Raw genomic sequence first — 24,721 nt, 5'->3', positions numbered from 1 at the left:
GAAAACAGAGTCAAAAAAGCAAGGAATTTACCTTCCAAAGGTTCTTGCCTTCTAGCAGAAATATAACTGTCTGTCCATAGCTGTAACTAAAACAAACCTTATAACTTCAAATTAGACCATAACCTAAGGTGGTCCAAGCAAAATCACCACCCAAGGATCAAACTGCTGTATTATAATTGTCTGTTAATTAAGAAAAATTAAAGTTCCTATCTCATATAGACACAAAAATAAATTCCAAAAGTATTAAAATGAAGAATATAAAAATATGACAAAAGCACAAGAAAACTTGGCTAAATATTTGTCATAATCCTGTAACATAGAAGGCTCTTCTAGATAAGAAACCTAAAAGACATAATGGGATAAACTGACAGATTTAACAATACAAAAAATGTAAAACCTCTATAGAGCAGAACACACCATGAATGACACTAAAAAACAGTCAACAAACTAGGGAAGAAATACTTATAACATGTGAAGAAAAACTGAAGAGGATAAAAATAAAATCCATAAAATATGAAGATGACATAAATCAATTTTTTTAAAAAATCCAACAGAAAAAAATGTACAATCAATTCATATAATGTATTGAGTAAACACATCTGTTCAAAAAGCTAGTGTTAAAAGAAATAAAAATTTGAATTCCAATGAGATATAATTTACCCCATTAGACTGATAAAATGAAAAAAAAAATCATATAAGTATTGACAAGGATGTGTGAAAATGGGTGCAAATTCTATTGATACAAACATAAATAAGTACACATTTTTTGGCAGGCAATCTGGGAATATTGATTAAAGTTTTTCAATTGCATCTATCTTTAAAACAGAAATTGTACGTTTAGGTAATTCATACTGCAGGAGGACTCGCATAAGATACACAATGACAACCTACATAGCAAGACTGTAATTGCAAGAGCTCTAAACAACCTAAATATTTATCCATCAATAATTGACTAGCTACCTAAGCTACGATGGACGATGCAGTTTTGAAAAAAGAATGATGTAGTAACATGGGAAAACATTACAAAATGTTGAATGAAAAAAGCTGTAACAGCTCATTGTCTAATCTTATTTTTATTTTCTTTAAATCAAACGTGCATGCATTAAAGAAGCGGGGCTGGCAGCAGGTGGGTGTCCACTTTCTGCTTTGAAGTACTGCATTGTTTTACCTTTTTGTTTTTACTTTTTTTGAATATGCGTAACTTTTATACCTAAAAAATTATTTTACAAAGCCATACCAAATGTTGGAAACAGTTTGCAGTGGTAAGTCTTAGACTCTTAATTACTGTTGTCCTTTCTAAAGTATGCACCAAGGTTCTGACAGAAAGAAGATGCCCAAGGACCTGATTCAAAGCAGACCATAGTGTCACGCCTACAATCTCTGACTTTTCCAAGTGAAGCCACCTTGGGATTTAAACACTGCTAAAACATAGTATGGCCTTACCAACATTTGGTACGGTCAGTCTCCTTAACTCTAGCCATTCTAATTGGTGTGTAATGGTCAGTCTCCTTAACTCTAGCCATTCTAATAGGTGTGTAATGGTATCTCACTGTGGTTTCAATTAGCATTTCCCTCAAAACTAATAATGTTGAGCATCTTTTCATTTGTTTATATGTTATCTACATATATATACATATATGAAGTACAGCGTCTGAGTATTTTTAATTAGGTCATTTCTTTTTCTTCTTGTTTTATCTGAGGAGTTCTTTGTATATTCTAAATACAAGTCATTAATCAGGAATATGCTTGGCAAAAAATTTTTCCCAGTATGTGGCGTCTCTTTTCATTCTCTTACCAGAGTCTTTCAAAGAGCAGGCTTTAATTTTAATAATGTCTAATGTATCAATTTGTTCAATTATAGATTGTGCTTTTGGTGCTGTATCTAAGAAATCATTACCTACCTGAGGTCTCAAAGATTTTCTCCTGTGTTTTCTTCTAGAAGCTTTAGGTTGCAAAGTTAGGTCTCTGAACCATTTTGAATTAATTTTTCTACATGGTGCAAAGTATGGATTAAATTTCATTTTTTGTATATTGATATCCAATGTTCAAGCACTATTAGTGGAAAAGGTTATATTTTTCCCACTGTATTGCTTTTGTGGTATTGTCAAAAATCAGTTATCTAGGGGCTTCCCTGGTGGCGCAGTGGTTGAGAATCTGCCTGCCAATGCAGGGGACATGGGTTCGAGCCCTGGTCTGGGAAGATCCCACATGCCGCGGAGCAACTGGGCCCATGAGCCACAACTACTGAGCCTGCGCGTCTGGAGCCTGTGCTGCACAAAAAGAGAGGCCGCAACAGTGAGAGGCCCACGCACCGCGATGAAGAGTGGCCCCCGCTTGCCGCAACTAGAGAAAGCCCACGCACAGAAACGAAGACCCAACACAGCCAAAAAAATATAAATAAATAAATAAATAAATAAATAAAAATTAAAAAAAAAAATCAGTTATCTATATGTAAGTATGTTTATTTCTGGACTACCTATTCTGTTTCATTGATCTGTTTGTCCACCTTTATGCCAATGCCATTTTTACCATAGCTTTATAAAAATTCTTGAAATTAGGTAGTGTTGGCTCCCCAGTACTGTTCTTTTTCAAAGTTGTTTTAGATATTCTAAGTTCTTGCAATTCCATGTGAAATTATTTTAGGCAAAAATGCCTTCAAGGATTACAGTAGAATTCCCCTGAATTTACAGATTAATGTGGTGAAATTTTAACAAAGTTGAGCCTTCCAACCTGTGTACATGACATATAGTCAATTCTCATTACTGAGATGATGATATCTCAATGACAGCTATGTTTTTTAATGTTCCCGCAAACAGTGAACTATCAAATACTGAATCACTGCTTCTGGGGAAATAAAGGGTTAGGTTCCTGTAAGCCCCTGGTCATAACGTTTTTGTTAGTCAATTAATAAATAACCCTGTTTTATGTGTGTTTCTGGCTAAAACCCCTTACTTAATATATACTGTTGAACCACTAATATTGAACTCACAACTAACAGTAGCTCCTGCCTGAATGAAGTTTATCTAAACACATACATCTTACCCCTAAGGCATATCACAGCCTTTTTGTGCTTAGGGACACTACAAAGCACTTCAGCACTATGTTTGGGGGCCATTTTAAACAGCCAAATCACCAACAAAAAGCAGAAAAATGTGAAAAATGTGACACTAAATAAACCGAGAAAAGGACGTTCACTTATAGCAGGAGAACTGAAACAAGAAAGCAGAGTGTCACCTTGTTCAGCCTCAGTTCAGATTGCGCACAAAGGGCAACTCAAATTTTTCACCACTCTGCACGTGTCAGCAAATGATCACAAAAGCGCTGCAAGTATTATTTTGGGGTTACATATAAATTTTAGCAAATAGACCAATTCACAAATACAGAATACATGAATAATGAGGATCAAATGGATCTCTCAATTTACTTAGGTATCCTTTCATTTCAGCAGTATTTTATATTACTGAACATAAATATTCTTTAACTTACTTTGTTATATTTATCCATATATGTATTTCATATTTTTGATACTGTTGTAAATGGGTTTTTTTTTCAGATTGTTCCTTGCTAATGTATAGAAATACAACCAACATTTGCATATTGATCTTGTATCCTTCAATCTTACTATACTTATTCATTAGGTCTAGTAGAAGTCTATCAAATTTTCTACATAGAAAATCAGGTAATCTATGAATTAGGACAGTTTTATTCCTTTCTTTGCAATGTGAATACCAGTTATTTCCTTTTCTTGCCCTACTGCACTAGCTAAAACCTCCAGGACAATGCTGAATAGGACTGGTGAAAGTAGACATCTCTAACTTGTTTCTAATTTTAGAAAAAAAGTGTTCAATCTTTCCACCAAAAAGTACGATATCAGCAAACAAAGTTTGTCATGGATGCCCATTTTCATACTGAGGAAGTTCATTTCTATTCCTGGTTTACTGAAGGCTTTTGTTTAAATCAGGAATGGTTACTGGATTAGTCAAATGATTTTTCTGCATCTATTGAAATGACTGTGTGCTTTTTACTGTTTACTTTGTTAGTGTGGGGAATTATACATATTATTTGATTTTTTTGAATGTTAAACCAACATTACATTCCTGGGATAAACCCCACGTGGTCATGACATAATATCTGTTTAATATTCTGTTGAATTTGATTTGCTAAAATTCTGTTTAGATTTTTCACATCTATGTTTGTGAGTAGTATTGTTCTGTAGTTTCCTTGGAACATCTTTGTCTGGTTCTGGTACCCCAGTAATGCTGACATCAAAGTCTTTGGAAAACATTCCTTCCGCTTCAAATATTTTTGAAAAGTTTGTGTAGAATCGATATTATCTCTTCCTATAGTATTTAGTACAATTCACCAGTGAAACTATCTGAACCTGGAGTTTTCTTTGTGAGAACATTTTTTAAGTACAAATTTCAGTATCTTTAATACATATAGGGCTATTCAGATTATCTCTTATTTTCTTCTGCTTCCTTTGGGATCTGTTCTTTTCTACATTATTAAGGTGGAAATTAAAGTCATTTATTTGAGACCTTTCTTCCTTTCTAATATAGATACTTAGAGCTACAGATTTCCCACTAAGTACTGTTTTAGTAGCATCTTCTCAAACACTGTGTTCTGTTCTTACTCAATTTAAAATACTTTATAATTTCCCTTTTGATTTCTTCTTTTAATCATTAATTACTTACAAGCATGCTATTTAATTTCCAAATATTGGGGATTTTCCAAGGATCTTTCTATTAATGATTTCTAATTTAACTGCACTATGATCTGAGAAGATTCTTTGTATGAGTTGAATCCTTTTGAATTTATCGAGACTTGTTTTATGGCCCAGAATATAGTCTATCTTGGTAAATGTTCTGTGTGAACTTGTGAACAAATGTGTATTCTGCTCTTCTTGAGTAAAGTGGTCTGTAAATGCAGCCAGGTCATGTTGACAGTGTTACTCAAGTTAACTATATCTTTGTAATTTTTCTGTCCATTAGTTATATCTATTATTGAGAGGAGTTACTGAAATCTCTGACTATAATTGTGAATATTTCCTTGAATTTCTATTAGTTTTTGCTTCATTTGTTTTGAGCTTAGGTACATAAATATTTAGCATCGGTATGTCCTCTTGATTAACTGATCCCTTTATTGTTATGAAATGATCTGATTTTTACCAGGTAATAAATATTCCTTGCTCTCAAATCTACTCTGATATTAATAAAACCAAGTTTTACTAAAGAACTCCAAGTTTCTTTCAACTAAGTTAGCATGTTATGTCTTTTTCATTATTTTATTTTTAACCTATTTGTGTTTATAGTTACTATTTCTTACAAGCAGATATATGGTTGGGTCTTGCTTTTTAATCCAATTTCAGCCTTTAAATTGGGACGTTCAGACTACTTACTTTTTTAAAAATATCAAACGCTACACAAATTTATGTGTCATATTTGTACATCTTCTCTGTATCATTCCAATTTTAATATATGTGCTGCTGAAGCAACACTAGACTATCTACATTTAACGTGATTATACATAACATTAGGTTTTAGTCTATCATCCTACTATTTATTTTATATTTTTCCCATCTGGTCTTTGTCCCCTTCATCTTTTTGTGGTTTCTGCTGAATTATTTTGTATATTCAATTCTATCTACTTTTTTTGGCTTATTAGTTATAACTTTTTTTTTTTTAATTTATTTTTTCTGGCTGCATTGGGTCTTCGTTGCTGTGCGCAGGCTTTCTCTAGTTGCAGCGAGCAGGGGCTACTCTTTGTTGCAGTGTGCAGGCATCTCATTGTGGTGGCTTCTCTTTGTTGTGGAACATGGGCTCTAGGCATGCAGGCTTCAGTAGTTGCAGCACGCGGGCTTCAGTAGTTGTGGCTCGCAGGTTCAAGAGCGCAGGCTCAGCAGTTGTGGCACACAGGCTTAGCTGCTCCACGGCATGTGGGATCTTCCCGGACCAGGGCTCGAACCCGTGTCCCCTGTATTGGCAGGCAGATTCTTAACCACTGCACCACGAGGGGAAGCCCAGTTATAACTTTCTGTTTTGCTCTTTTACTGGCTGCTTTAGAGATTATTATATATACCTTTAACTTATCATAGTCTACCTTTATATTATACCACCTAATCAAGGGCATTAGAATCTTTAATAACATCCTTCCCCTTCTCCCTCAACCTTCAAGCTACTGTTATTATGCATTGTACTTTTATGTAAAAGCCACAGAACACCTTAATATTTTTGCCTTAAACAATAAACTACCTTTTAGAAAGATTAATTAAAAAAACTTATACATTTACCCAAGTAATTACCATTTCTGCTTTTTTCATCTTTTTCATTTTCCTGCTGCCTGAAGGACATTCTTTATAATTTTTCTTGTAGTGGGGGAGTATTGAGTAAGGAATTTGCATAGACATTTCTCCAATAATGATATACAAACAGCCGACAAGCATATGAAAAGATATTAAAATCACTAGTATCAAAGAAATGCAAATGAAAACCATAAGATACCACTTCATACCTATTAAGATGGCCATTACCAAAAAAAGAAAGAAAGGAAGGGAGGGAGGGAGGGTGGGAGGGAGGAAAAAAATAAGTATTGGTGAGGATGTGGGGAACTTGGAATCCTTGTTCATTATTAGTGGGAATGTGAAATCGTGTAGCCACTATGGAAAACAGTAATTAAACATAGAATTACCATAGGATCCAGCAATTTCACTCCTGGAAAAATAGACCCAGGACAACAGAAAGCAGGGACTTGAACAGATATTTGCACTCCCATGTTCACTGCAGCATTATTCACAACAGCCAAAAGGTGGAAGCACCCCAAATGTCTACCAATGGATGAGTGAATAAACAAAATGTGGTATATATATAAAATGGAATATTATTCAGCCTTAAAAAGGAAATTGTGACACGTGCTATAACATGAATGAACTTCGAAGACATTATGCTAAGTAAAATAAGCCAGTCACAAAAGGACTTGTACAATTCCACTTATACAAGATATCGAGAGTAGTCAAACTCATAAAGACAGAAAGTAGAATGGTGGTTGACAGGGGCTGGTGGATTGGAGAATGGGGAGTTAGTGTTTTAATGGGTACAGAGTTTCAGTTTGGGAATATCAAGAAGTTCTGCAGATGGGTGTTGGTGATGGTGATGGTTATACAACACTGTTCAGCTACTTAGTGCCACCATACACTTAAAAATGGTTAAAATGGGGGGACTTCTCTGGTGGCGCAGTGCTTGGGAATCTGCCTGCCAACGCAGAGGACACGCGTTCCAGCCCTGGTCTGGGAAGATCTCACACGCCACGGAGCAACTAAGCCCATGCGCCACAACTACTGAGCCTGCGCTCTAGAGCCCATGTGCCACAACTACTGAAGCCTGTGTGCCTAGAGCCCGTGCTCTGCAACAAGAGAAGCCACCGCAACAAGGAGCCCACACACCGCAATGAAGAGTAGCCCCCGCTCGCTGCAAATAGAGAGAAAGCCTGCGTGAAGCAACAAAGACCCAACGCAGCCAAAAAAAACAAATTAATTTTTAAAAAGATGGTTAAAATGGTAAATTTTGTTATATATATTTTTCCACAATTAAAAATAAAACAAAAAAGCCACTTCTTTTTTGTTTCCTCTGAAATTTTATTTTTATTGAAGTATAGTTGATTTACAATGTTGTGTTAGTTTCAGGTGTACAGCAAAGTGATTTAGTTATATATCTATATTTTTTCAGATTCTTTTCCATTATAAGTTATTACAAGATATAGAATATAGTTCCCTGTGCTATACAGTGGGTCCTTGTTGTTTATTTTATATATAGTAGTGCGTATCTGTTAATCCCAAACTCCTAATATATCCCTCCCCTGCCTTTCCCCTTTGCTAACCATAAATTTGTTTTCTATGTCTGTGAGTCTAGTTCTGTTTTGTAAATAAGTTCCTTTGTATGACAAGTCACTTTTCAGAAAGCATTTTCAGTGGGAACAGAATCCAAAGTTGACAAGTATTTTATAGTCTTTTAAAAATATCACTCCACTCTTTTCTGGCTTGCAGTGTCCAACAAAAACTCTTGTCATTCTTGTCTCTATTTCTCTGTTCACGTCTTTTTTTCCTCTGACTGCTTTTAAGATTTCCTTTCACTATCACTGATCTTCAGCCATTTGATTATGATGTGCCTTAGTGTGGGTTTTTAAATGTTTCTTTCAAATCAGATTCATTGAGCTTTACTGATCTGTGGAGTTTATAGTTGTTTTTTGGGGGTTTTTTTTTAGTTCACTAAACACAGAAAATATTGTCATTGTTTGTTCTAATATTTTCCTGTTCCCCCTCCCTTCTCCTGAGAATCTAATTAATTTATCTTAGACTATATATTATCCAACAGCTCATAGATGCTCTGTTCATTTTTTTTCAGTCTTTTCACTCTGTGCTTCATTTTGGATAGTTGCTATTCCTACGTATTCAAGCTCATTTATCTTTTCTTATACAGTGTCTTATCTGCTATTAATTCCATCAAGTATTTTTTTCTTTCAGATACTACATTCTTCATTTCTAGAATTTCCATTTCAGCATATTTTTGTATCTTTTATTTCTATTCTCTTCATTTTCCTATTTTCCTCTCCCTTCCTGAACACTGACAGCAAATTAGTAGCAACTCTTTTGACAGCTTTGTCTTCTAAATCAATCATCATTGTCATTTCTGGGTCTCTTTCTATTGATTGATTTTATTTACCCTAGTTATGGGTCATATTTTCATGCTTATTTGCAAGCATTTTAATTTTCTAATTTAAAGGAAATTGACATAACATCAAATTAACCATTTCAAAGTGAAGACATCAGTAGCATTTAGTACAGTCACAATGTTGTGCAACCACCTCTACCTAGTTCCAAAACATTTTTATCACACCAAAATAAACTCGGTACCCATTAGGCAGTTACTCCCCTTTTCTCCTTACCCCCAGGACCTGACAACAACCAACCTGTGCTCTGTCTCTATAGGTTTACTTATTCTAGATATTTCATATAAATGGAATCAGACAATATGTGACCCTGGTGTCTGACTTCTTTCACTTAGCAAAATGTTTTTGAGCTTCACCACATTGTACTATGTATCAGTACATCATCTCTTCTTACAGCTAAATAATATTGTATGGTGTGTATGTACCACAATTTGTTTACCCAGTCATCTATCCATTTGGGCTGCTTCTACCAACTGGCCATTGTAAATAGTGTTACTATGAATATGTGTGTACCTATATTTGAGTACCTGTTTTCAATTCTTTTGGGTATACATCTAGAGTGGAATTGCATGGTAATTTTATGTTTAACTTTTTAAAGAACTGCCAAACTGTTTTCCACAGAAGCTGAAACACTTTACATTCCCACCAGCATTGTACAGGTGTTCTGATTTCTCCACATCATCACCAACACCTGTTATCGTTGGTCTCTTTGAATCTAACCATCCTAGTGAGCCTGAAGGGCGTACTAATTGTGGTTTTCATTTGCATTTCCCTAATTACTAATGAGGTTGAGTATTTGTTCATATGCATGTTGGCCATATGTACATCTTCTTTGGAGAACTGTCTATTCAAGTCCTTTACCCATTTTTAGTTGGGTTGTCTTTTTTTTTTAATATTTATTCATTTATTTTTGGCTGCATCAGATCTTAGTTGTGGCACACGGGATCTTTTGTTGCAGCACGTGGGCTCTTCATTGCAGCATGCAGGCTTCTCTCTAGTTGTGGTGTGTGGGCTTCTCTCTAGTTGTGGCGTGTGGGCTCCAGAGCACACGGGCTCCCTAGTTGTGGCACACAGGCTCCAGAGCACACAGGCTCAGTAGTTGTGGCTCACAGGGGCTTAGTTGCCCCACGGAGTGTGGGATCTTAGTTCCCCGACAAGGAATCGAACACACACCCCCTGCATTGGAAGGCAGATTCTTAACCACTGGACCACCAGGGAAGTCCCTGAGTTGCCTTTTTATTGTTGAGTTATAAGAGTTATAGTTCTTATATTTAGGTCTTTGATCCATCTTGAGTTAATTTTTGTATGTGGTGTGAGGTAGGGATCCAAGTTTATTCTTTTGCATGTGGATATCCAGTTGTCCCAGAACTATCTGTTGAAGATATTATTCTTTCCTGCATTGAGTGGTCTTGGCAATCTTGTCAAAAATCAGTTGGCTATTTATGTATTAGTTTATTTCTAGTCTCTCAATTCTATTCCATTGGTCTATACCTCTTTCCTTATGTCAGAACCACACTGTTTTGATTACTGTAGTTTTACAGTATGATTTGAAATGGGGTAGGTATGACCCCTCCAACTGTGTTCTCTTTCAAGACTGTTTTGGCTATTTAGGCCCACTGAAATTCCGTAAGAAGTTGAAGATCAGCTTTTCAAGTTCTGCAAAAAAGGTCACTGGAATTTTGATAGACATCATATTGAATATGTACACTGTTTTGCATACTATGCCATCTTAATGTTAAGTCTTCAAATCCATAAACACAAAATATCTTTCCATTTATTTAGGTCTTCTTTAATATCTTTTAACAGCGTTGTATAGCTTTCAGAGTACAGGTCTTTCAATTCCTGCATGCTTTTAGATGCTAGTATGAATGGAACTGTTTTCTTAATTTCCTTTTTGGATTCTATACCGCTGGTATACAGAAACACAATTGTATTTTGTGTGATCTTGTACTTACAACTTTTCTGAATTCATTTGTTAGCTCTATTTGGTTTTTAGTAGATTCTTTGGGATTTTCTATATATCAATACATGGTAACATGTCATCTACAAATAAAAATAGTTTTACTTCTTCCTTCCCAATTTGGATGTCTTTTATTCCTTTTTCTTGTCTAACTGCTCTGGCTATAACTTCCAGTACAATGTTGAATAGCAGTGGTGAGGATAGGCATCCTTGCCTTGTCCCTGAACATAAGGAGAAAGTTTTTAGTCTTTCACCATCGAACTGGATGTTAGCTGTGAGTTTTTCATAAATGCCCTTTATCATGCTGAGGAAGTGCCCTTCTATTCCTAGTTTTTGAGTGTTTCTATTATGAACAGGTGTTGGATTTTGTCAAATGCTTTCTGTATCAACTGATACAGAAAGGTGATCATGTGGGGGTTTCTTTCCATTGTTCTATTAATGCAGTGGATTACATTGATTGATTTTCCTATGCTGAACCACTCTTGCATTCCTGGAATAAATCCCACTTGGTCATGGTGTATAATCCTTTATATATATTGTTGGATTCAGTTTGTTAGTATTTTGTTGAGGGTTTTTGCATCTATATTCATAAGGAATATTGATCTGTAGTTTTTTTTTTTCATGGTGTCTTTGTTTGGCTTTGGTATCAGAGTAATACTGGCCTCATAGAATGAACTAGGAAGTATTGCCTCCTCTCCTATGTTTTGGAACAGTTTGAGAAGGATTGGTGCTAATTCTTCTTTAAATGTTTGGTAGAATTCATCAGTGAAGCCATCTGGTCCTGGACTTTTCCTTGTTTGGGAGGGATTTTTTTTTTTAATAAATTTGTTTATTTATTCATTTATTTATTTACCTCTTCTTTAAACGTTTGGTAGAATTCATCAGTGAAGCTATCTGGTCCTGGACTTTTCCTTGTTTGGGAGGGATTTTTTTTTTTAATAAATTTGTTTGTTTATTTATTTATGGTTGCAATGGGTCTTCGTTGTTGCATGCGGGCTTTCTCTAAGTTGTGGCGAGTGGGGGCTACTCTTCGTTGAGGCATGTGCGGGCGTATCATTGCGGTGGCTTCTCCTGTTGCAGAGCACAGGCTCTAGGTGCATGGGCTTCAATAGTTGTGGCTCGCGGGTTCAGTAGTTGTGGCTTGCGGGCTCTAGAGCGCAGGCTCAGTAGTTGTGGCACATGGGCTTAGTTGCTCTGCGGCATGTGGAATCTTCCCAGACCAGGGCTCGAATCCGTGTCCCCTGCATTGGCAGGAGGATTCTTAACCACTGTGCCACCAGGGAAGTCCCGGGATTTTTTTTTTTTTTTATTACTGATTCAATCTGTTTACTTCTTATAGGGCTGTTGATATTTTCTATTTCTTCTTAAGTCAGTTTTGGTAATCTGTGTTTCTAGAAATTTGTCCATTTCATGTAGGTTATCCAATTTGTTGTTCACAGTACTCTCTTATAATCTTTTTAATTTCTTTAAGGTCATGGTAACGTCACCACCTTCATTTCTGATTTTAGTTATATTTGTCTTTGCTCTTTTTTGTCAGTCTAGCTAAAGATTTGTCAATTTGGTTGATCTTTTCAAAGAACCAACTTTTAGTTTTGCTGATTGTCTATATTGTTTCCCATTCTCTATTTTGTTTATCTCCGCTTTAATCTTTATCATTTTCTTTCTCCGGCTAGCTTTGGGTTTAATTTTGCTCTTTTTCTAGTCTTCTTAAGGTGAAAAGTTATGTTATTTGTTTGAGATCGTTCTTTTTAAATGTAGGTGTTTAATGCTATAAATTTCCCTCTGCGCACTGTTTTCACTGCATCCCATAAGTTATCGTACATTGTGTTTTCATTTTCATTTGTCTTTAATTATTTTCTAATTTCCCCTATGATTTCTTCTTTGACCTCTTGGTTATTTAAGAGTGTACTGTTTTAAGTTGCACATATTCTTGAGGGTTTTGGTACTCTTTCTGTCACTGATTTCTAGCTTCATTCCACTGTGAACAGAGAAGATACTTTGTATGATTTCAATCTTTCAAAATGTATTGAGACTTGTTTTGTGGCCTAACATATGGCCTATTCCTGGAGAATGCTTTACATGCATTTAATAAGAATTTGTATGTTGCTGTTGCTGAACGCTTTGTATGTATCTGTTAGATCTAATTAGCTTATAGTGTTGTTCAAGTCCTCTATTTCCTTACTGATCTTCTGTCTAGATTGCTCTATCCCTTATTCAAGGTGAGGCAAGCATTTTAATTTTGAATTGGATGACAAACACTAGGAATTTTATATTGTTGGGTTCTGAATTGTGTTGTATTCCTCTATACAGTGTTGGACTTTGTTCTGGTGCACAGTTAAATTACTTGGGATAACTTGGAGCGTTCTGAAGACTCTTTCCAATGCCCTATGTATTACAAGGTATTTACACTCTAGATAATGGAGACACAAACTATTCCTAGTTTTGTGTGAGCTCCAGAAACTGTTTTCTTACTGCTTTCCAGTAGTTCTTTCCCTGACTTTGAGTAGGTCCTGCTGTGTCAGAACTGAGCCAAAGACTCAAGAAGAACCCTCTGCAGCTCTCCAGAATGCATATGTGCTTGAGTGTACTCTTTAACATATATTCGCCACTCTCCCCCAAAGCTCCCTTCTCTCCAGTACTCTGACCTACAATTCTAACCACCACCTTGGCCTTCCTAAACTCTTATCTTTGTTTCCTAATCCCAACAAAATTGGGCTCTGTTTTGATTCCTCCTCACACTACAGCCTGTAAACAACTTCCAGGCTCTACTGTAAACTGGTGCAATAGAAGGGCTTACCTCATTTGTTTCTATCCTCTCAGGCATCACAGCCTGCTGCCATCTGTCATCCAATGTCTAAAAACCACTGATCACATATTTAATATGTTCTCAAGTTATTTAAGGAGAAAGAGAATATTATTGCTGCATAACACAATACCCCCAACTTAGTGGCTTAAAAATTAAGCATTTATTTTTTTCACATAGTTTCTAAGGTTCAGCAATCAAGGAGCAGCTTGGCTGGGTGGTTCTGACTTAGAATCTCTCATGGGGTTGCAGTCAAGATGTTGATGGGAGAGCAGTCTAGGTAGGGCTGGAAGCTTGACAAGGGCTGGAGGATCTGCTTTCAAGAAGGCTCAGTCACACAGTTAGCTAAAGGTCTTGGTTCCTTGTTAGCTGTTGGCAGGAGGCCTCAATTTCTCACCATGTGGACCTCTCCAGTGGGCTATTCACAACATGGCAGCTAACTACTCTCAGAGTCAGCAATGCAGGGTGACACTGAGGGAGAGAAAGGAGGATGGAGAAGGCACAATGTCTTTTATAACCTATCCTTGGAAACGATCCATCACTTCTACCATATTCTATTGGCCACACAAACAGATGTGCAAGAGGATTACACAATGGTGTAAATACCAGGAGGCAGAGATCATTGGGGGCCATCTTGGAAGCTGGCTACACAGAGGATAAATCTTGTTATGCCAACATGGCAGAAAGCCAACATCCTTCTTATACATTTTAACCTCCTTGTGTTTACTACTTTTTTAATCCAGTAACTGTACACTAAATCCTATGACTTCAAGAGAGATGGGCAGATTGTAAATAGATCCTACTCCAAAGCCAGACTTGGAGAAAAACTAAGAGTAAGTATCAGCAGTTTTTAAAAGCGAAAAGGATAGAGTTTCCAGTGCATATGGCAAGAAGGAGAAGGAGAGCACCTGTAGCTGACCTGGGCTTGAGACATGTCCAAGTGCTTCACTCCCCCAATTACTTACTCTAATGACCAACTTAAATGTCTGCCCTCCTTTCTCATCCATCTCCAGAGCAACAATAGCAATAATACCAGTCATAGTACTATCAACAGTAGTAGCAAGAGTACTAGAACCAACACTAAGCATTTGGCCTTTGTTATCCCAATTACTCCTCACAACAAACCTGTAGGATAGTATCATTATCCCTTAAACTCTAGGCTTTTTGTTTCTTTTTTTTTTAATTTTATTTATTTATTTATTTATTTATGGCTGTGTTGGGTCTTCGTTTCTGTGCGAGGGCTTTCTCTAGTTGCGGCAAGTGGGGGCCACTCTTCATCGCGGTGCGCGGGCCTCTCACTATCATGGCCTCTCTTGTTGTGGAGCACAGGCTCCAGACGCACAGGCTCAGCAACTGTGGCTCACGGGCCTAGTCGCTCCGCGGCATGTGGGATCTTCCCAGACCAGGGCTCAAACCCGTGTCCCCTGCATTGGCAGGCAGATTCTCAACCACTGCGCCACCAGGGAAGCCCCGGCTTTTTGTTTCTTAATGACCAAACCCTGGCTTTACACTTTACAGTACACCTTGATACAACTTTATTCTTTCTGTATAACACCTGGCTCCCTCTTGCCCTATAGGATTCTCCACTCTTCTGGCACTGAAGTTGTTTTGTCCTCCCTGTTCTCCTACCCCACTTGATTCAGGCCTTAAAGCTTCCCCTTAGGGCTTCCCTGGTGGTGCAGTGATTAAGAATCTGCCTGCCAATGCAGACACGGGTTCGAGCCCTGGACCGGGAAGATCCCACATGCCATGGAGCAACTAAGCCCATGCGCCACAACTACTGAGCCTGCGCTCTAGAGCCCACGAGCCACAACTACTGAAGCCTGCACGCCTAGAGCCCGTGTTCTGCAGCAAGAGAAGCCACCGCAATGAGAAGCCCGCGCAGCACAACAAAGGGTAGCCCCTGCTCGCCGCAACTAGAGAAAGCCCATGGACAGCAACGAAGACCCAACACAGCCAAAATTAAATAAAATAAATACATTTATAAAAAAAAAAAAAAAGCTTCCCCTTGGCTTCCATGTTCCTAACAGCGACTACCAAACCTCTTTAAAAGGAACCACCACTTAAACCTCTGTTAATCCCTGGCTGCTGGGCTCTCCCAAGGCTACAGCTGCCTAACATAGACTTCCCAAACCCTTAGGACACGCTGCCCGGTCAAGTGTGCCTCACCAACTAATCCCAAAACATTTGCCCTATTTCAGTCACTAATTTTTAAATAGTATTTCACAGCACATGGGCCTTCTCAACTTATATTTGCTACAGCTTAATGTTCAAATGAGTTTCCTTTCCCTAGGGGCTTGTAATTAATCATCAGGGAGAAAGGTCAAAATACACCAAACTCTTACTTAGTGGTACCCTGGAAACATAGGTTACCATTAGTTACTTTTTGAATAATGAATGAAAAAAATACAAACTAATGATTATAAACTCTCAAGGGGATATAATCCAAAGAATTTTTACACATAAAAGGTAAAGATGACAGTGGATACATATAAGCAATTCACAAAAGACAAAACACAAAAGAACAAACATAAGCAAATCATAGAAATGCAAATTAAAATATCACTTTTTGTCAGACAGATTAACGGAGATTGAAAATTTGTCAAGGAAATAAGGCAACAGGCATTCTGATAAATTTCTAATAGATATAATTTTGTATTTTTGGTATTTATGCATCAAATATCTTTAAAATCTGCATACTCCTTTGACTAGTATTTCCATTTCTAATAATTAATTCCAAGAAAATAATGGACAAAGGAACACAGGTGTATGTAAAAAAAAAAAAATACTAACTGTGGCACTAACTATAACACAAAATCTGTCCAACAATAAGGATTTGATTAAATAAATCTTAGTACTTCCAAATTATGGATTAAGTCACTTCAGATATTATGTATTACATAATCCCAGTTTTTTAAAATAACATATATTCGCATAAAAACATACCTGCATAGAAAAAAAATCTAGAAGTATATACCCCAAAATGTTAGCAGTGACTGTTTCTGTAAAAGAATAGTGGAATTACTTCTGATTTTTTTTTCCTTTTTACTTATCTATACCACCTAATTTTTCTACATGAATTGTGCATGGATAAGAACACACACCCTTAAAACGCAAAAGTAAAAATGAGGAGCACAATTTAAAGGCAGAAGTGTCATTACGGTAGCCGAACGTGGAACATTCCTATGTTCCCTAATAATAATGTCAGGCAGAATTAATATCAAAAAGGATACCAAGTAACTTAGTATTCAAAAGCCTAGTTTTTAATTAGCTCTAGGAACACATATGGAATAATTTGCTAGTACTATTCAGGCATTTTAACAAAAGACCTCCCCAAATTTATTTATTAATCCTAAAGACAGTGTTGAAAATTATGCAGTAAAATCTCAACTGCTTCAAGATGAGTGTCAGCTTCAATTGCCTTTTCATGCCTTTTCACATTTACCTTGAGAACCCTCTAATGGGAAAGCAGTCACTGTGAAAATAATAAAACATAAAAATCACTCATATGTTTAAGAATTCAGTGTGACTTTAAGTCTGGATGAAAAGAAAGTCTTCTCTATAACTTCTACTATTCCAAATTAGGTTAGCTTTTCCCCTCAGACTTGAAAAGTTTAAAAAACTTAGTCAAGAGAGGGTCCTGAAGCAAGCCAAGAAATACATCTCTGTTACAAGCAAAGCATGCATATCTCCAGGCACTGTGGACAATTTCTAGCCAAAGCCCAGGGAGCTGCTGGGGCCACGCAGAACGCTGCCTAGGAGTTGTTTGCAACGCCTGGTTCAACACAACCAGTAGCACAGAGGGTTAGTAAATCCTCATTAGGACTAATCTATAAACTATAATTTTCAATGATGTTGCCTGACATAAAATGATCATTTCCATCTGTCTATAGTAGAATAACTGTACCCATATAATTAATGGCAGGTATCTGTACAGTCACTTGGGGGGAACTTCACACCTACAGCACAGTTTGTATGTTACATCTCATAAAGCTCCATCAGTGCATCTAATGGGACTTGACAGCAACCATGAAGGCACAGGAAGCACTAAGCACAGTATGATTCCTTTTAGCCCATGTTAGTAACATCACTGATGAAAGCAATATTTGTGGCACAAGAAAATTGTCTAGTTCAAGGAGAAAATCAAAGAACGACTGTGCATAAGGGATTTTATATTAATGGCATTTGTGTAAAGCAGCATCATATAATACCAAAACGGACAACACAATTATATGGTTACTGCTGACAAGGATGGAGATCTCCTTGCTTTAGTGACAACCTTAGCACCATTCATCCACTCATTCAGCAAATACATGAAAATCATATACAACAAGAACTATTCTAGGACCTGGGGATATAGGAGTAAACAAGCAAAGTCACTCCCTTCATGGAGCACAACACCTAACAAGGAAGACAGACGTTAAATAATATTACATATTTTAATACAACTTTGAATGTCAGGATGTCATTAAATAGAAGGGCAGGGTGCTATGAGGCAAATCCTAGGCCTGGGAGTCAAGTGAACCAAGCACAGGGTGGGTGAGAAGAGGTCAAGCTGGAACGACCTGGCTCAACCTGAAAGAGTCTAGTTTGACTGAAGCATTTAGATTGTTTCCTGGGCACACGTTAAGTCTGAGAGGCATTAAGAGATCAAGTTGGTAACTGCTACCTAAGTCTGGAGCTCAGAAAAGAAGTCTAGACCAGGTATAAACTGAGAAGTCATTTGCTTAGAGATGGTGTGTGATGCACAGGAACTGGAGATTTCTTAGGCCAGGTGAGCTGGATGGGGCGGGGGCTGGGAGGGGTCATGTATTACTTCCTCAAATCACAAAAGAATTAACTACTTCTTGCAATCAAATTACTTTCTTCTCTCTTGATTTGCGAATGTGAAATAAATCAAAGTACTTTCTAATATTATAGTTATGATACAATGCCCTTTTTGTTCAGAAAGGATAAGATTAAATGTATAAAGTTCTTGGAGAAATGTCAAGACCTAAGAAAAATACTTCTACAGTGAGTCTAAGGCATTGTATGCTATAGTTTATTTAGCAGAGCACTTTCTTCCAGCCTTTTCCAGTGCCCTAGAAAAGGACTCTTTTTTTAACACACTGATACAACTACTTCACAAGATGTGTCACTAGAAATGCTTTCGGTCTGCAGAACTGCCACCTACTGAAGCTAGATCACAACTGTAAGCATTCTAAACACATCAGCAAGTCCTGGAGATGTGACATCAAAAAGAACAGAAAGGGGCTTCCCTGGTGGCGCAGTGGTTGAGAGTCTGCCTGCCAGTGCAGGGGACACGGGTTCGAGCCCTGGTCTGGGAGGATCCCACATGCCACGGAGCAACTAGGCCCGTGAGCCACAGCTGCTGAGCCTGCGCGTCTGGAGCCCGTGCTCCGCAACAAGAGAGGCCGCGATAGTGAGAGGCCCGCGCACCGCGATGAAGAGTGGCCCCCGCTTGCCGCAGCTAGAGAGAGCCCTCGCACAGAAATGAAGACCCAACACAGCCAAAAAAATAAATAAATAAATAAAAATTTTAAAAAAAAAAAAAAGAACAGAAAAACCTTCTGCTCTGCACACTTAAAACTTAACTTTCAGGACTATCACTATAATCCTTACACAACCTGCCCTGCAGTCTTCCTATGACAAATATATAGCATGTAACTGCTCTATAAAGCAGCGGTCAGGTTATGGTTATACAAAAGCTGAGTTAAAATGCTCCACGATTTATGGCCCAAGCACCATATAAGTGTGACATGCCTTAACACAAACTCACCTGATTTATTTGAAGCATGTTAAAACAATATTGACCAAACTGCTGTATCCCTCACGGCTCCAAAAACTAGAAAATGAAAATGAAGAAATAAGTTCAACTTAGTTGGTAATCTCAATGATTAGCACTTTAAACACATTCCCGTGACCAAAATCAAATACAAAAAATGGAGTACATCTAAATCAGCGTAGAACTTTCAATGATCATAAACATGTTCTATATCTTTGCTGTCCAAACCGGTAGCCACTAGACACATGTGGTTACTGAGCACTTGAAATGTGGCTAGAACAACTGAGGAAGTAAATTTTAAATTTTCTTTAATGTTATTTAAAGTTAAATAGCCACCCTGTGGCTAGTGACCACCATACTGGACAGCACAGATCTAGGCTGAACAAAGTCTCTTCTGGTTCTAGAGTTCTACGACAATTTCAGCAAAAGTGAAGCTGTTAAAACAATGTAAAAGTTTCAGATTAATATTTAATATATACTTCCCTTGCTCCAGTAACGTTTTAAACAGCTTTGTTCCCCTCCTCTATAAGATAAATTAAGCCTAAAGAAGATGTAACACACACATATTCTCTTAGGTGGTATGGAAAAGAGCACATAGTAAGATTACCTAGTTGCATTTTTTCCTGTTTCTGATTTTATTATCATCATTATAAAAATAGCACGCATATTAAAATTTTACATAAAATTCTCGAAAACAAAATTACCATCCTGACACATCCCATTGTTACATTTGGATTTGTTTCCTTATGGGTCTAACCTCCTCGCCATGGTTGCATTTCTTTTCATATAGCAAATGTCTTCTACACTTAACTTAAAAATAGATATCAAAGAAGGGCAGGAAAACCCAAATAAATAAATAAATAATGGGATTTTATAATGGGAAAAGTTACATTAAAAATTATGTAGTCCCCCCAAAAAATTATCTGAAAAGCAACAACACAATTTTGACATATACCAAAAGAGCTAAATCCAATCACTTGTGTAAAAATTTTTATGCTACAAAATTTTTAATACTGAACTTTCCCTCAGAAGCAAAGGTTCTGGAGATATATATATACACACAAATACCATATGAATATACATATGTGTGTGTGTGTGTGTATACATATATTTGGCTACAATTTTTTCAAGATGACAAACTAGAGTCAATTCAAAATGACTTTCAAAGTATTCAATTATTTCTTTTTTTTTTATATAAATTTATTTATTTATCTTTGGCTGCGTTGGGTCTTCGTTGCTGCACGTGGGCTTTTCTCTCGTTGCAGCGAGCGGGGGCTACTCTTCGTTGTGGTGTGCAGACTTCTCATTGCGGTGGCTTCTCTTGTTGTGGAACATGGGCTCTAGGAGCACAGTCTTCAGTAGTTTGGCTCGCGGGCTCAGTAGTTTGGCTTGTGGGCCCTAGAGAGCGCAGGCTCAGTAGTTGTGGCACATGGGCTTAGTTGCTCCGCGGCATGGGGGATCTTCCTAGACCAGGGCTCGAACCCGTGTCTCCTGAATTGGCAGGAGGATTCTTAACCACTGCTCCATCAGGGAAGCTCCTCAATTATTTCTTACAATAGTGACCTCACCATCTGTCCCAATTTTTGTATTTTCCAAGAGAATCACATTTGTAGAAATAGCACAAGGCCTGAGTACCAGTGAATTTAAGTTTTAGTACAAGCTCTCCAGGAGATTACCTTTTTTTAATATAAATTTATTTATTCATTTATTTAACTTTTGGCTGCATTGGGTCCTCACTACTGCACACGGGCTTCCTCTAGTTGCTGAGAGCGGGAGCTGCTCTTCGTTGCGGTGCGCGGGCTTCTCATTGTGGTGGCTTCTCTTGTTGTGGAGCACAGGCTCTAGGCGCGCGGGCTTCAGAAGTTGTGGCACACGGGCTTCAGTAGTGATGTGCACAGGCTTAAGTTGCTCTGCGGCATGTGGGATCTTCCTGGACCAGGACTCGAGCCTGTGTCCCCTACACTGGCAGGCGGATTCTTAACCACTGCTCCACTAGGGAAGCCCCTTCAGGGGATTACCTTTTGAGCTTTGGTAAATTGCTTTATGTATCTTTGAGTTCTTTCTCTTGCTTCTATTTTCTTCCTTTTTTTTTTTTTTTAATCTTTAAAAAGTAAATGTAAGTCCTTTGGTAGGCAAACAACAAATAGAATACAGCAGAAATAATGAGCTACCACTTCCAAGACTGGGTTATAAAAAGACCATCATTTCCCTCCTGGGTGTCACCTGCTCTCGTTCTCTCACCTGTTTGGTCTGCAGGAAGCTGGCTGTCATATTGTGAGCTGCCCTGTGATCAGACCTACATGACAAAGAACTAAGAGACACCTTGGGCCAACAGCCCAACAGAAACTGGGGCTTTCTGTCCAGTACCCCCAAGGAACTGAATCCTGCCAAGAGTCACATGAATGACTCAGAAGTAGATCGTCCCCCAGTCAAGCTTTCAGATGAGACTACAGCCCCAAAGATAGCTTACCTGCAACCTCCTAAGAGATCCTGAACCACAGGCACCCAGATAAGCTGCAGCCAGATTTGTAACCCACAGAAACTGAGATAATAAATATTTGTTTTAAGTTCTTAATTTCTGGGGTAATTTGTAACAATAAATAAGACACTTCCATTCAACTCAAATTCTATAATTCTATGGTATTAATTAATATATTTAGGTAGACCAAAAAAAATCAATTCCCTGTTCAACATAAGCAAATGAGTAACACTAGAATTTGAAAGGAGTAAATTATGAAACTTAAACATTTACATTCTATTCAAAAGATGACATCATTAAAAAGTGTAGCATTAGTCAAATGGTATTAAAATACACTATCTACAACTAAAACTACAAACCTAAGCAGTTTTCTTTTTTTTAATTGAAAACAATTCATTTGGACATTAAAACATGAACAAACCACTAAAAGCATCTCAGTGATCTAATGTCCCTTATTTTCCAGAATTTAACATTATTTAGTAAGAATTTACCAAATTTGAGAAATCTCATTCTGTTTTCATTTTATGTAAGCCTCTAAAAATTACAAATCCTTGTCTATAGACCTGTATGTGTTTCTTCAATATTAGATTTTGGTAATACTAGTGGCTGATCCTGAGAAGTAGGCACAATAAGATATAGGGGTACATTTTTTAAAGTTCTGATCTTCTGATATACAAAAAGCAGTTTTATGAAGAAGCACAAATGAAAGCACGTATTCACTCAAAACTGACCATACAATTTTAAATATTCCGTAAGCCTTTCCTTCACAGTTATAAAAATCTGTATACATTAAAACATGAAACTAATATGTCTGTGACAGCACTCTGTGAGGTAACTGGATAAAAATTCTGAACATATTCTTTTCCACAAACAAGTTGTATTAGATTTATATCAATATAAAGATTATAACTATACCACAGGCAATTTGGAATGCCCACAGTGGCACATCTCTTTAACATTTCATGTCTTATTTAAAGACATGCCAGGTCTACTATCCTATATTTAAAAGAATTTGATAAAATATCAAGTCATATCAATAAGATGCAGAGCATTTTATACTACCCATGGTTTCATAAAATCCACCTCTTCCTCTTCTGTCAAAAGTTTCCAGCTACCATTCATTCCAGTTACAACTATGTACTTTTAGAGAAACCTATTCACATGTCCCAAAAATGCCCTACAGTGATATCCAGTCAGGCGCATTAGAACATGCAGTTCCAGATTCCAAGCTACTAAATGAAGACAGGCAGGGCAGTTTATGGAGAGAAGGCACTACTAACTGGAGAAGACTTGCCACTCATGAAGAATTAAAGGTCCAACAGGTATCTGAAATGTACTGCTGATATCACTCACCGCTTATATTATGAATTACAATTTGCTCATCTGATTAATTCAAAGCTGTGCAAAATTAAATCTATAAAATCCTCAACAATTAAATCCTGCTTTATAAAATGGCATTATTAAATTAACATATCTATAAATTTTATATTGGCACCCATCCCACGACTGACAGGCAATCCCCTCTTAAATGTCTTACCTGACAATATGAAAAGCAAAAACATTTACTAATCCCCATTCTTACACTCCAAACTACTACAAAACTAAATACCAACTCAAAGCTTCTTACTCTAAAAAACTCATGAGCTCCTTAAAAAGTGTTTTTAAAAAGGCTTTTCATTTTCATTTCTTTTTAAAAGTAGGTACCCCAAAAAACTATTTTTATGTAAGAAAATCAAAACAATTTAGTATAAATTTTACTATCTCCTAAGAGCCTATGAAATATTCTAAGTATATAGAAGTCTCACTCCATGAACCGTTCCAGTGAAAAACCCCACATACTACCAGCTAAGAAAAAAAGGAAATTAACATTTACCAGACACCAATTTTATATATACCAGGTGCCATATTTTGCCATTTTTATATTAGCTCATTTAATCCTCATCACCTTGGGATGCAGGTGTTATTCCCATTTTTCTAGAAGTTGGGTTACTTCCCCAGTCACATTGCTAGGATTAAAACTCAGTTTTGTCTGGTTCAAAGTCCCCTTCTTTCCATTATATGTTAAACTATAAATAAAAGCTCGACTCCTTAAAAATGTTCCTTAACAAAGGGCTTGACCTCTAAAACAACATAATGGCAAGGATTCTATATAGAACTTCAAAACTATATTGATTTCTTCAAAATCAATCATACACAAATATAAATTATAATTACTATGGAATCTAGACACTCATCTAATATTTTCTTGAGTATCTAGAAGAGGCACAAATATATCTATACATGATTTGATTATACTATGCCTGTCTCCCACTATTCAGTCTAATATTAACAAAACCCAATTTTGCAATATCTAGACTTTTCCCCTTTCTTTATTATGATCTGCATACATAAATGATCAGATATCCAGTGCTCAAAGTAAACAAAAGAAAAGAAGACAGAGTAATAGAAGTAAAGGAGAGGTTAACTACAAGGAAAAAACCCCACCACATTGGCCAATTGTATCTTCCAGAACCTGATCCTAACACAGGAAAACCACTCAGCCTCAATTCCTATATTATTTATATACTAATAACGGTGATGAACACCTTTGATATTCTTATTCTTTGTTGAAAATCAGACCAAGCCACTCCTTCCTAGAATTTCATTCCAGGCAAGCCAAGTAAGCTAAAATGTGAAATTTATATGGTTTTCCATGCTGAAGTTAAGTAGGAGTAAAGACCATGATGTATATAACTGACCCTCAAATGATCCAGGAAAAAAATATTATGTGTGTGTGACAGAGAGAAAGCAAATTATAAATTGGTGACTCTGAGTTAAGGTTACATGAGTATTCTTTGTATTATTCTTATTCTTGGTACTCTTCTGTAAACTTGAAGTTACTTCCAAATAAAAAACTAAAACTTAAAAATTACATGGCAGGGGCTTCCCTGGTGGCGCAGTAGATAAGAATCTGCCTGACAATCCAGGAGACAT

At 37.0% G+C, this 24,721-nt stretch overlaps 1 protein-coding gene and 1 pseudogene across 14 annotated transcripts in view; both read right to left on the bottom strand.

Annotated features, from left to right (window-relative positions):
* The window catches only part of STAU2 (staufen double-stranded RNA binding protein 2), a 303,654-nt gene that overhangs the window by 275,969 nt on the left and 2,964 nt on the right, over positions 1–24,721 (bottom strand). For 7 of the 14 annotated variants that reach the window (XM_036829847.1, XM_036829844.1, XM_036829833.1 and 4 more), the window contains exon 2: positions 19,264–19,329. The exons of 2 other annotated variants lie outside the window; for them this stretch is intronic. In XM_036829847.1, the coding sequence (XP_036685742.1) occupies positions 19,264–19,281 (18 nt within the window). In that variant the 5' untranslated portion in view covers positions 19,282–19,329. Of the gene's footprint in view, positions 1–16,430; positions 16,487–16,929; positions 16,960–19,263; positions 19,330–24,721 lie in introns of those variants that run through there. 5 more of the 14 variants (XM_036829834.1, XM_036829845.1, XM_036829836.1 and 2 more) reach the window with 3 other exon arrangements.
* LOC118883897 lies at positions 5,405–5,497 on the bottom strand (annotated as a pseudogene).

This window comes from Balaenoptera musculus, chromosome 17, assembly GCF_009873245.2.
Source record: "Balaenoptera musculus isolate JJ_BM4_2016_0621 chromosome 17, mBalMus1.pri.v3, whole genome shotgun sequence".
Classification (NCBI taxonomy): Eukaryota; Metazoa; Chordata; class Mammalia; order Artiodactyla; family Balaenopteridae; genus Balaenoptera; species Balaenoptera musculus.
Note: the sequence above shows the minus strand (reverse complement) of the source record. Positions and strands in the feature narration are given on the sequence as shown.